The following is a 14,300-nucleotide window of genomic DNA, read 5'->3' on the forward strand; positions in this document are numbered from 1 at the left end:
TCACAATGAGATATTGCTATATACATTTCAAAATGACAATAATTTAAAAAGCATCCTAATATTTAACATTGGTAAATATATGGAACTTTCAAACACTGTAAATGGAAGTAAAACTGGTACAACTACTTAAGAAAACTCATTGGTAGTATTTTTTTAAAGTCAAACATCTGTATACCTTATATCCCCCAAATTCTCTCAGATACATGTATATCTATAACTAGATAGATCTATATAGATCTCTATAGATCTATACATATATATATGTGTATATATACACATATGTATATATACACATATGTAACAGATACATGTATATCTATATCTAGATAGATCTATATAGATCTCTATAGATCTATACATATACATATGTGTATATATACACATATGTAACAGAAATGAGTTTGCATTAAAATTAAATAAGATGGGTTATATCAACCTTATTTATAATAGCCTCAAACTTAAAACCACCTAAGTCTTCAACGACAAGAAATTCCATAAATTGAGGTATAGTGATAGAATAAAATATTGAACAACAATAAAAAAAAAATGATGCTTAGCAATCCATGGGAGCCAGTAGCAGCCCTGAGCTTTGTGCTCCTGTGAGCAGATGTAGTACCCATAAAATACATAAATTTGGGTCTCTGGGCTGACTATCAAGTACCAGTGACTGGTATGGAAACCACAGTAACCAAGGAAGTGGTTCCTGTGCCCCAGAACCTCTTGGAGAGTCCACAGCTGAGTCCCAAAACTGCCGGTGACACAATTGCCACTCAGATATGTGGGTCCACTGAAGGAATTTCTTGAAGATAACCCAAATAGCCAGTGGATAACTTTATGAGTATGAAAAAGAGTACATACCACAAAAAGGCTTATAGGGGAAATGAGACACCACTTGCTATGCCTAAATACAAGCCCACCAATCTGCAACCTGTACACTCTAGAGGGGGCAGCACCCTCCACCTCCTATGGGTCACCCAGCACCACCTGAACCAGACTATCATGCCTCTCCCTTAGACTGTCACACAGTGCACACACTGAAATACAAATGGTGGTGGATGAATGATACACCAGATTTGATAGTGCTAGGTACATGGAACTTTTCCTCAGGAGAGCACATAAACTGTATCCCCCCATCCAACAGGGAGTAAACTGGCTTTGCTATGTTACAGTCTCCCCTGACCTATCAGAAAGCTAGTAGGTGCCTGAATACACAAAAGATTGGAGAGGAACTCCTAGAATAATATCAGAGGTGTGCTGTTGTAATCACTACCTCTACACTCAGGAGAAACCTTAGAGGTAAAGTCAAGGAGGGGTGGATATCTTCTATGGGTTCCAAATCCTGTTGAAATCCAAATCAGGAAGACTCAAAAGGAAATTATCAACCTCAAATAGCTTAGAATGGAATATTATAGGTAGATCAATGTCTGTTTTGATCTTACAGATATTACTTTTTTCATATTGAATTGATAGATGTTCCATTATTGTTTGATATTGCAGCCTTGGATCCTATTGTTTGTATTTCTTCTAATGTTTGAAAGCATTAATTGCACAGTTCTACTGTCTTTTCCTAGTTCAGGTTTAGACTTACTCCTTTTAGTCTCTTTTCCCTCTTCTTACCTGCTATATCCCTCTTCCTCCTCTTCCCCCTCCTTCTCCTTTTTCTTCTTTCTTCTCTTCATTTGTATTATTTTAATCTATCTCTTTGTCCATTTTTCTCTTTTCACCATTGAACTCATATCATTTAATAATTTTATTATCTTAATTATAAATTTCTCAACCTAGTCAAGAATGTTACTTCAATTTTATTCTTGAATTAGAAGAACTGTGGAGAACATTTTCAATAAGTTTTACCTCTAAAGTTTCATAGTACATGGCTTTGTTCTGAAGTGATTTTATTTAATAGAATTAGTATCATCTTTTAAAGTGGTGCTAGATTACTGAACACAGCAATAAGTACACATTGACTGAGAGTTTCAACACTTAGATATTCACCCAGCCTGGGGCACTTAAGAGAAAGAATATTACTAAATAGTCCTTGGCCTAAAAGTAGAAGAGGTAATTATTTCAGCAGATGAAAAAAATCAAAGAAAAGAGTCAACCCAAGTAACCCACAATGCTGCAAAAATCAATTCCATTGAAACTATAATGGAAGAAATGTCAAATAAAGACATAAAGAATGAATTGAGAGAAAAAATACTGAAAGTGAAAGGACATTTCAATAAAAAGGTAGAGATTCTGAAAAAGAACCAAACAAATCTTGGAAATGAAAGAATCAATAAATGCAATTAAAACCTCAGTTGAAAGCATTACCAATATATTAGACCACTTAGAATATGGATTCTCAAATCTCAAATAGATGATACATAATCTTGAAAACACAACAATAAAGAAAAGATATCATGACCAGAATATCCAAGAAATATGGAATAACATTGAGAGACCAAATCTGAGAATAAATGGCTTAGAAGAAAATGTGAAAATATAAACTAAAGGAATGGACAAAATTTTCAGTGAAATAATATCAGAAAAATTTCCAAACCTTCGGAATAAAATGGAAACTCAAAAACAGGTGGCATTTAGGAACCCAAATAGGCAATATTGAAGAAAAGATCCTTTCCAAGACACATTATAATTAAAATGTCCAATATACAGAACAAGGATAAAATTTTAAATGCCATAAGAGAAGAATGGCAGGCCACAATACAGGTAAACCAATTAGATTTCTCTTGATCTCTCACCCCAGACTCCAAAAGAAGGAGAGCTTGGAATAACATACTATAGTTGCCAACCAAGATTGCTATCTTCAGCAAAGACATCTTTCAGAATTGAAAATGAAATAAAAACCTCCCATGATGAGCAGAAACAAAAAGAAGTCATAAATACTAAGCCATCACTACAGAAAATACTTAATGAAATAGCATACACAGAAGAAATGAAAACCAAACATCAGAGCCAAGTGATTATTTGAATCTAAACATAGTTATAGACAAGTAAAAGAAAATCAAGTCTGATTGAACATTAGAAATAAATCAAAATGGGAGGAAATGAAGATCATCTTTCTATTATAATACCAAAAGCAAATAGTCTCAAATCTCTAATTAAGCCAGGCACAGTGATGCACAGCTGTAATCCCAGAAGCTTGACAGACTGAGACAGGAGGATCACAAGTTTAAGGCCAGCCTTAGCAATGTAGCAAGGTCCTAAGCAACTTAGTGAGACTCTGTCTCACAAACAACAACAAAAAAGGATTGGGGATGGAGCTCAGTGGTAAAGTGCCCCTGGGTTAAATTCACAGTACCCAAACAAAAGAAAACAAAACATATAATTAAAAGACAATGTCTGATGCCATCCCATTTATTCATTTTTGATTTTACTTCTTGAATTTTAAGAGTCATGTTAAGTAAATTAGTTCCTGAGTTGACATGTTGGAATGTTGGGCTTGTATTTTTTTCTGGTAGGTGCAGGGTTTCTGATTTAATTCTTAGGTCTTTGATCCACTTTGAGTTGGGTTTTGTTTCTGTGCAAGGTGAGAGGGGTTAAATTTTATTCTATCATATCTATGAATTTCCAGTTTTTGTAGCACCATTTTTTGAAGAGATCATATTTTCTTCAATGTATGTTTTTAGTGCCTTTGTATAATATGAGATAACTGTATTTATATGAGTTTGTCTCTGTGTCTTCTACTCTATTCCATTGGTCTTCCTGCCTATTTTGGTGCCAATACCATGCTTAAAAAGCTTCTTCACAGGAAAGAAAAATGATCAAGAATAGAGAGTCTAAAAAATCAGGGAAAATCTTTGCCACCTGCACCTCAGAGTGTTCATTTCCAAGATATACAAAGATTCAAAAAACTTAACACCACAAAACTCACAAAACTTAATCCATAAATGGGCAAAGGAGCTAAACAGACACTTCTCAAAAGAAGAAATACAAATGGTCAACAAATACATGAAAAAATGTTCAGCAGCTTTAGCAATTAGAGAAATGCAAATCAAAACTACTCTAAGATTTCGTCTCACTCCATTCAGAATGGCAATTATCAAGAATACGAGTAACAAATTTTGGTGAAGATGTGGGGAAAAGGATATGCTCATACATTGTTGGTAGAAATGAAAACTGGTGCAACTACTCTGGAAATCAGTATGGAGATTCTTCAACAAACTAGGAATGGAACCACCATTTGACTCATTGGTATATATCAAAAGGAGTTAAAATCAGCATTCTACAATGATGTAGTCACATCAATGTTTATAGCAGCACAATTCACAATAGCTAAGCTATAGAACCAACCTAGGTGCCCTTCAACAGATTAATGGATAAATAAATTGTGGTACATACACAATGAAGTATTACTCAGTCATACGGAAGAATGACTTTATGACATATGCCAGTAAATGGTTGGATCTGGAGACCATCATGCTAAGTAAAATAAGTCAATCTCCCCCAAAAAAGGGTTCAATATTTTTACTGATATGTGGAAGCTAACCTACAATAAGGGGGAAGGGGAAGAATAGAAGTTTATTGGATTAGACTATTTGTGCTAACAGGAATAAAGGCAAAGGAGGGGGGACTGGAAAAGGAAAGACAGTTTAATGAATCTGATGTAACTTTCCGATGTACATACAAGAAAACACCACAGTGAATCTTACCATTTTGTACAACTGCAAGACTGGGGTCCCAATTACAATAAGGTATTTTCCATGCTTGTACAATTATATCAAAATGGATTTTACTGTCATGTATAAGTAATAAGAATCAATACAATAAAAATGAAAATGGTTATATAAATCATAACAGATAAAACATAATTAGATAAAATTCCAAAAGTCTTATGGAGATATAAAATATTTTCTCTGAGATGGTCAAAATAAATGAATCAGTTAAAATAATAAAAAAAAGACAGACTGGTAGAGTAGATTTATAAACAAGATCCAACTATATGTTGTTTATAAGAGACCCTACAGGCAAAGTCCACAGGCTGAATGCAAAGGATGGAAAAAGACACAGCATGCAAAAGAAGACTGAAAGCAAGCAGGAGTAGTTACTCTCTTGACAAAGTAGACTTTAAGTCAGTTTTTTTTTTTTTAAGTCAGTTTTAATCAGAAGAGACAAAGAAGGTCACTTCAAAGTGGTGAAGGGAATCATCAAAAAGAAGATACAATGTGTAAAAAATTATGTCCCAAATGTCTGTGCACCTACATATATAAAATAAACTCTACTAAATATAAACACTCAAACAGATGCCAATTCAATAATACCAGGTTATTTCAATATACCTATCCACCAATAGATGAGTCATCCAAATATAAACTAAGTAAAGACTCTTCAGGTCTAAATAATAATATTAATTAATGAATCTAACAGACATCTATAGAATACTTCATCCATCAACAAAATTCACTTTCTTCTTAGCCACATATGGAACCTTCTCCAAAACAGACAATATTTTAGGTCACAAAGCAAGCATTAGGAATTAAAAAAAAAAAAAAAAAACCAAGATAATTCCTTAATTCCTTACATCTTATCATATCATAATGGATTGAAATTAGAATCACTAACAATATAAGAATGAGAAACCATTTTAAAACATGGAGATTGAACAAGGAATATGTCATAGAAGAAATTAGGGGAAAAATAAAAATCCTTAGAAACTAGTGAGATCAAAAGATGCCACATATCAAAATCTCTGGGACAGTATGTAGGCAGTTCTAAGAGAAAAGTTTACAGTACTGAGTGCCTACATAAAAATCCCCAAAATTCCAAATAAATAATCTAATGTTACATCCCTAGGCCCTAACAAGAAAAAAAAAAAAAAACTAATTTCAAAGAAAGTAGAAGATCAGAGGCAAAATTAATAAAATTGAGGAAAAAAGCACTAATGCAATAGAGTTGGTTCTTTGAAAAGATAAACATGATTAATCAAATGAAAGAAAAAGAAGACCCAAATCAACAAAATTGAAGATGAAAAAGGAAAAATTACCATGGAAACTTGTGCAATTTGAGGATCACCAAAAACTATTTTAAAAATTTACATTCTAACAAATCAGAAAATATAGAAGACATTGACAAGTTTCTAAACACACACAACTTACCAAAATTGAAACAAGAAGATATAGAAATTCTGAACAGACTAATATCAATGAGATTTTATCAGTAATAAAAGCCTCCCCAAAAAGAAAAACCCAGAACCAGATGGATTCTCAGCTGAATTCTACCAGATTTTTAAAGAACTAATACCAACACCCCTCAAATTATTCAATGAAATAGGAAATGAGGGAAGACTGCAAATTAATTTTATGAAACAAGTATTACTATGATATCAATGATAGGTAAAGAATCACCAAGGAAATAAAACTGCAGACCAATATCCCTGATGAAAACAGATGCAGAAATCCTTAATAAAATACTAACAATCTGTGTTCAAAAACACATTAAGAAGATTGAACACAATGATCAAGTTGGTTTTATCCCAGGATTAAGGTTGGTTAAACAAGTGCAAATCAATCAATGTAATTTGCCACATAAATAGAATTTAGGATACAAATCATAAGAATATCTCAATTGATGCCATAAAAGCATTTAACAAAATCCCATCTTCATTCATGGCAATAAACACTGAAGAAAACAGGAATAGTAGGAACTAACTGCAACACATAAACACTATATGAAATAAATCCAAAGTCAACATCATATTGAACGGAGAAAAGCTGAAATAATTTCCCATAGAGTTGGGAACAAGTCAAGGATGTTCATTCTCACTGGTCCTTCAAAATAGCTCTAGCAATAAGGCAAGAGAAGGAAATTAAAGTGACACAAATAGAAGGTGGCAAATTAACTGTTAGCTGATGACATGATTCTATACTTAGAAAACATACACACACACACAAAAAGAAAACCTGTACCAGAAACTACTAGAATTGATCAATAAATCTATGAGTGTCAGGATACAATGATCAACATACAAAAGCCAATAGCTTTCCTATACTCCAATAATGAATTTACTGAGAAAGAAATCAGAAAAATAATTATATTCACAGTAGCCTCAAAAAATGAAATACCTGTGTACAAAGCTGCTCCCCCCCACCACTACCTTTCCAGTGCAGCCATTTTCCCCTTCTCCCAACCACTTGTCAATCTGTGAACATCCTAGCTACCTATTGGCTCATCAGTCAGCTCGCAAGTATCTTTCTCCATTATTGGTCCCCTGTTAGCCCAGCAGAATTCAACTGCTTCTCAGAAGCTACCCCGCCATCTTTTCTCATGCTTCTCTCTCTCCTACCTACTTTTTCTATCTTCCTCGCTTTTCCACTCTCTCTGGCGCATGCCCTTTCTTTTCCACTCTCTCTAGCGCATGCCCTTTCTCGTTCCCTTTCTTTTCCTCTCATTTTCTCTCTTACCCTGCAGGGAGACACTCTGTTTGCTTAATAAGCTCCCTTATGTGATTTCCCATGTCTGGCGTGGTTTTTGTGGGATCCCTTACACCAATGAAGTGAAAAACTTCTACAATAAAAATTATAGAACACTGAAGAAAGAAGTTAAAGAAAACCTTAGAAGATGGAAAGATCTCCTAGGGAGATCCTGGATAGGCAGTATTAATATTGTCAAAATGGCCATATTACCAAATGAGACCTATAGATTTAATGCATCCCCATCAAAATAACAATGTTATTCTTCACAGAACTAGAACAAACAGTTCTAAAATTCATTTGGAAGAATAAAAGACCCAGAATAGCCAAAGCCATCCTGAACAATTAAAGCAATGTTGGACACATCAAAATCTCAAATTATACTCTAGAGATATAGTAACAAAAACAGCCTGGTATTTGGCATAGAAACAGACACGAAGATCAATTGAAAATAATAGACATAGAGACAAATACACATAGGCAGTCATGTGATCCTTGACAAAGGTTCTAAAATCATATATTGCAGAAAGGATACCCTTTTTAACAGACAGTGCTAGGAAAACTGGATATCCACATGGAGAAGAATGAAACTAGATCCCTTTCACTCTACATAAAAATCAAATCAAACTGGATCAAAGAGCTAGGAATTAGACCAGAAACTTTGGAACTACTGCAAGAAAACATATCCTCAACACTCCAACATATTGGCACAGTCACTGATTTCCTTTATAAGATCCCTGAAGTTCAAGAAATAAGACTGAGAATTAGTAAGTAGGATGGCATCAATTAAAAATATTCTGCACAGCAAAGGAAAAAAGATTGAAAAGAGAGCCTACAGAAGGAGGAAGATGTTTGCCAGCTGCTCTTCTGACAGGATTAATAGGTGGAATATATATAGATCTCAAAAAAAAAAAAAAGACACCAAAACTAAACACAAACAACAACAAAACCCCAAAAATCCAATTAGTTAATGGGCAAAAGAAGTAAACAGGTAACTTCTCAAAAGAAAAAACAAACGGCCATATGTGAATATATGAAAAATGTTCAATATCTCTAGCAATCAGCAAAATACAAACCAAAACTACACTGAGATTTCATCTCATTCCAGCTAGAATGGCAATAATCAAGAATATAAATAACACTAATTGCTGGCAAGGATATGGGAATAAAGTTACAGTCATACATTGTTTGTGGGACTGCAAGTTAGTATAACCATTCTAGAAAGCAGCATGGAGATTCTTCAGAAAACAAGAAATGGAACCACCATGTAACTCCGATTTGGTATTCCTTGATATTTATCCAAATGAACTAAAATCAGAATACATAGTGATAAAGGCACATCGAAGTTTATATTAGTGCAACTCACAAAACACAAATTAGGAAACCAGCCCAGGTGTCAGTCAACAGATGAATGGATAAAGAAAATGTGGTATATATACACAGTCGTGTTTTAAACAATCATAAAGAATGAAATTATGTCATCTTCTGGTAAATGGATGGAATTGGAGAACATCATGCTAAACAAAATAAGCCAAAAATTCAAGTTTTGAATGTTTTCCTTCTACAAAAGCTAGAGAGAAAAAGGGAATAAAAAGGGAATGTCATGAAAATAGAAGAGAGACAAAGTAAAGGAAGGGGATGGACAGTGGGGGAGGAGGGAAAGGCAAGGGAGATGTGTTGAGAATGAAATAGACCAAATTACCTATTCTTTTTTTTTTATTGTAAACAAATGGGATACATGTTGTTTCTCTGTTTGTACATGGCAAATTACCTATTCTTTATCCTTGACAGGTAGAGATCAAGTAATCAGAATACACACACACAAACACACATATATATGTATATATACCTAAGTATCTTTATTCTCATATTTTAAATATATTTTTAATGGGTGCTCACTTTACTTGATGTTTTATTCAATATCATATTATATTATTTTTGTCATTAAATATACATGTTTAAAAACGGTGGTCCTGAGGAATGGTGTCATTTATTCTTGCACCTATAGTGTATGCTTCCTCTTAAATCAGCTCCAGAAAAAAACTACAATTTTTCTGTATATTATTCATTTTGATACTTATTAAGCATTATTAATATATTTGCATGACAACCATCCTTTAAAATATCTTTAAAATTATTACATTCATAATTCTGATCTTAATTCTATTTTGGGCCAAGAATATTTTTGAAGACATTTATTTCAATTTGATTTTCAGAATCAAATTTGCTGATGGTTAATTTTAGAAACCAAATTATAACTACTAAAACTATGAATTAACATTTTAGACTACAATTATCAAAATAAAGCAATACATTACTGCAATTAATTAACAGGCACTAGAAAAATACCACTCTTGTTTACCTGAAGTGGGAGACTTGCAACGTTCAAGTTCCAGTGGTACTGGACTATCATTCAACTCAGTTAAACCTGAAATTAAAGGAAGAGAGTTAAATTTTGATAGCACTTTATAGGTAATTCTTATTTCACAATTGATTCAAGTCTAAAAAGGTACCCTTTCCTGTGAAAACCACATTATCATGTCATATTATAAAAACTGTTCTGAAAATTTATTTAAGTGATACGGGAAAAACATAGAAGCAGTAGCTAATCAAAAAAGGCTAATTAAATATGGATGGTAGAAAGATACAAATTTTCTTTATTATCTTCACACTTTAATAAATGACCCAGTTTCACCAGAAAATAGACCAAGAATAATAAGAAACAGAAAGAGTTTTAAAAGACATTATAAAATCCTTTAATTTAGGAGAACAGGTTATTGGCCTTTAAAAAATACCTAAAGAGATGCTACAGACTTTTTTTTTTTTTTTTTTTTTTGCAGTGCTGGGGATTGAACCCAGGGCCTTGTGCTTGCAAGGCAAGTACTCTACCAACTGAGCTAAATACCTAAAGAGATGCTACAGAGCTAATCTCCAGAATCTATAAAGAACTCAAAAAACTCTACACCAAGAATGTAAATAATCCAATCGACAAATGGGCTAAGGAAATGAATAGACACTTCACAGAAGAAGATATACAAGCAATCAACAAACATATGGAAAAATGTTCAACATCTCTAGTAATAAGAGAAATGCAAATCAAAACCACCCTAAGATTCCATCTCACCCCAATTAGAATGGCAATTATCAAGAATACAACCAACAACAGGTGTTGGCGAGGATGTGGGGAGAAAGGTACACTCTTACATTGCTGGTAGGGCTGCAAATTAGTGCAGCCACTCTGGAAAGCAGTGTGGAGATTCCTTAGAAAACTTGGAATGGAACCACCATTTGACCCAGCTATCCCACTCCTTGGCCTATACCCAAAGGACTTAAAATCAGCATATTACAGAGATATAGCCACATCAATGTTCATAGCTGCTCAATTCACAATAGCCAGATTGTGGAACCAACCTAGATGTCCTTCAATTGATGAATGGATAAAGAAAATGTGGTATATATATACAATGGAATATTACTCAGCCATAAAGAACGATAAAATTATGGCATTTGCAGGCAAATGGATGAAACTGGAGAATATCATGCTAAGTGAGATAAGCCAATCTCAAAAAACCAAAGGAAGAATGATATCGATAATAAGTGGATGATGACACATAATGGGGGGTGGGAAGAGTTAGTGTTGGGGTTGGAGTTGGGTTTAGGGAGGGGGGCAGGAATAGAGGAAGGAAGGACTGTATAGATGGAGGGGAAGGGTGGGAGGGGAGGGGGGGAAGGGAAAAAATGGCAGAATGAATCAAACAACATTACCCTATGTAGATTTATGATTACACAAATGGTATGCCTTTACGCCATGTACAGACAGAGAAACAACATGTATCCCATTTGTTTACAATTTTATAATAAAAAAAAAAGAAAGAAATAAAAAAAAAGGAAAAAAAAAAAGAGATGCTACAGATTTAAAATTTTGTATTTATAAAAATGTAGTGTTTTATATTACACATAGATTTGTTCAATTACATCAAGCTCATTTTTATAACAAGCACTACATTTATATTTCCAGTATTTCTTACTATTTTATGACTTCTGACAAACACAAATGGGTACAAAAGTTTAATACATATTTTTAAATTCTCATTATCTGCAAGGACACATGCCTGTGACATTTAAAATAGCCCTCATTATAGTTTTCCTACTATTTTTGAAAAGTCTCATATTATTTTTTCTTTGTAAGTAAGTATGTGGTTGAATAGAAGTCCCCTTACCCAGAAAAATCTGAACGTTTGAGAGCTACTGTGAATAATTAAAATTGTCTTTGTTCATATTCCTTTTTATACCCTCTTTATTCAATTTATACCAAAAAATTTGCTGTAGGTGCAAAAAAAAAAAATCATAGAATTCTGGAGATGAAGAGGTCAATTGTGATAATGTAACATAACCCTCCTGTTTTATTGTCTATCATCCATTTTATCTTATCCTCATGAATATATATAGATACTTATATTTTTTTCAAAATTGAGTCCTCCAACCCATAAATATGGTATTCCCTACTATATGAATGATTTTGAAAATATTTCCTTCTGCAATATTTTGTAGATTTCAGTATGGCAGTCTTAGACATGAGAATTTGAAAGTCGTCTATTATTATATCCCAGATTCTTATTGTTTTTACCAAGTTTCAGTAGACTTTTCTTGAATGTTTCTTCTTTTGCTGTGTATTCTAAAATAATTTCCAGAAACTACATGATTGTTTTTAATACAATTTTCATCAGTTATGCTTTTTCTTATTCTCTGGGGAATGGGACCATATCATTTGGAAGTCTATCTTATATATAGTATTATCTTCATTTTGTTTTTTGTGGTGCTGGGGCTTGAACCCAGGGTCTCACAAATGCTAGGCCAGCACTAGATCACTGACTGAGATGTCTTAAGCTGTTTTTAAAATTTCATTTTTAGTCAGGGTCCCATTAAGTTTCCAGACTGGCCTTGCAATTGTGATTCTCCTGTTTCAACATCATGAATAGCTGGTATTATAGTTTATTTCCCAATTGCTGTCATTTTATAGAAATAAGACTGATTTTTATATAATGACATGTATTCTTCAATCTTATTGAATTCACTTTTTATTTTGCAGCTTTCTTAATAGATTCCTTTAGGTTTTCTATATATACCATGATAGCATTGGCAAATAGTTTTAATATTTTATTTCTCATTTTTAGGTATATTATTTTTTATCTTGCTTTTGCCCTTACTAGGTTATCAAGTAAAAAGTTGAACAATGGTAAGAGTTGATATCCTTCCCTTATTTGTGATTTTTTTTTGGGAAAACATTTAATATGTTACTACAAAGTATGATCTTCTTTGTTGGTTTTTCATAGAGAGGATTTATTCAATTGGGGACATGTCCTTCTGTTCCTAGTTTGAAGATTTTTATCATAAATAAGTATTCAATTTTGTCCAGTGTTTTTACATGTATTGAGATGATCAGAATTTTTTCCTCTATTGTGTTTATCAGTTGTTTTACATTGATTTTTAAATATTAAATTAGCATTCTTGTGATAAATCCACCTTGATTGTAATGTTTATATTTCTTATATTTATTTGCCTATATTCCATTTACTAGTTATCTTATTTATAATTTTTACATCTATGTTCATGAGTGGATCTGGTCTGAACTTTTCTTCCACTTTACTATGTCAAATTTTTGTTATCAACATTGTGATGGCTTTTTTTCTGGACCTTAAAAAGGTTTGCATAAGGTTGTTGTTACTTCCTCATTAAATGTTTGAAAGGGTTAATCTATGGAACCATCTAAGGCTTATAATTTTCTTGAGGAAAGTATTTAATTTTAAATTTTAAAAATTTAAACAGACTGTTACTTATATTTTCCAAGGTGTTTGATGTCAGTTTTGGTAGGTTTTGTCTTTCAAAGAATTGCTTAAATTCAGTTGTTCATAACATTACTTCATAATTTTTAATGTTTATATAATCCACAGTGATGCTCCCTTTTTCATTCTTGTTATTATCATACATGATTTTTTCCTTGTGGAGTCAGTCTCAGGGGGTTGTAGACTTTATTAATGGTTTTGAAGGATCATATTGTTGATCTACAACATTATTTGTCTTCTATTTAATTGATTTTTGACCTTTATAATTTCCTTTCATTTACATTGTGTTTCATTACTTCTTTTTTCTTAGCATCCTAAAAAAGAAGTTTAAATTATGGATTTCCAATATAAACACTCACAGTTTTATGTTTTTTTCTAAGATCTGCTTTAGAAGTATCTTATAAATATTGACATGTTGTGTTTATACTTTCATGTCAGTCAAAAATACTTTAAAATGTCTTTGGGGATTTCTTTTCTAAACCATAAGTTATTTTTTAAAAATTCTCTTAGAAGACACAAAGGCAAACCCACAAAGATATAATCATCTGATCCTTGACAAAGGATTGTAGAAAAGACAGCCTTTTCAACAAATGGTGGGGAAACAGGTTATCCCTATGTTTAAGAATGAGACTAGACCCTTACCTCTCACCCTGTACATGAGTCAACTCAAACTGAATCAAAGACCTAGGACTTAGACAAGAAACTAGCAATTCCTAGAAGAAAATGTAGAGGTAATATTCCAACATATAAACACAGGCAATGACTTTCTCAATAGGATTCCTAAAGCTCAAGAAATAATGCCAACAATTAATGAATGGAATGGCATCAAATTAAAAAGCTTCTGCACAGCATGGGAAACCACTGAGAATGTGAAAAGAGCAACTACAGAATGAGAGAAAATCTTTGCTACGTATTATTCTGACAGAGAATTAATGTCCAGAATATATAAAGAACTCAAAACACACACGCACACACATACACACAAGCAAAATAAATGGACAAACGAACTAAATACTTCTCAAAAGAAGAAACAGCAATGGTCAATACGTGA

The 14,300-nt window shown here is 32.9% G+C and overlaps 1 protein-coding gene across 11 annotated transcripts in view; it reads right to left on the reverse strand.

Annotated features, from left to right (window-relative positions):
- The window catches only part of Stxbp5l (syntaxin binding protein 5L), a 424,978-nt gene that overhangs the window by 79,903 nt on the left and 330,775 nt on the right, over nucleotides 1-14,300 (reverse strand). For all 11 annotated transcript variants that reach the window (XM_047563364.1, XM_047563362.1, XM_047563358.1 and 8 more), the window contains one exon: nucleotides 9,769-9,834. In XM_047563364.1, the coding sequence (XP_047419320.1) occupies nucleotides 9,769-9,834 (66 nt within the window). The remainder of the gene's footprint in view (nucleotides 1-9,768; nucleotides 9,835-14,300) is intronic.

Source organism: Sciurus carolinensis, chromosome 9 (assembly GCF_902686445.1).
Source record: "Sciurus carolinensis chromosome 9, mSciCar1.2, whole genome shotgun sequence".
NCBI lineage: Eukaryota > Metazoa > Chordata > Mammalia > Rodentia > Sciuridae > Sciurus > Sciurus carolinensis.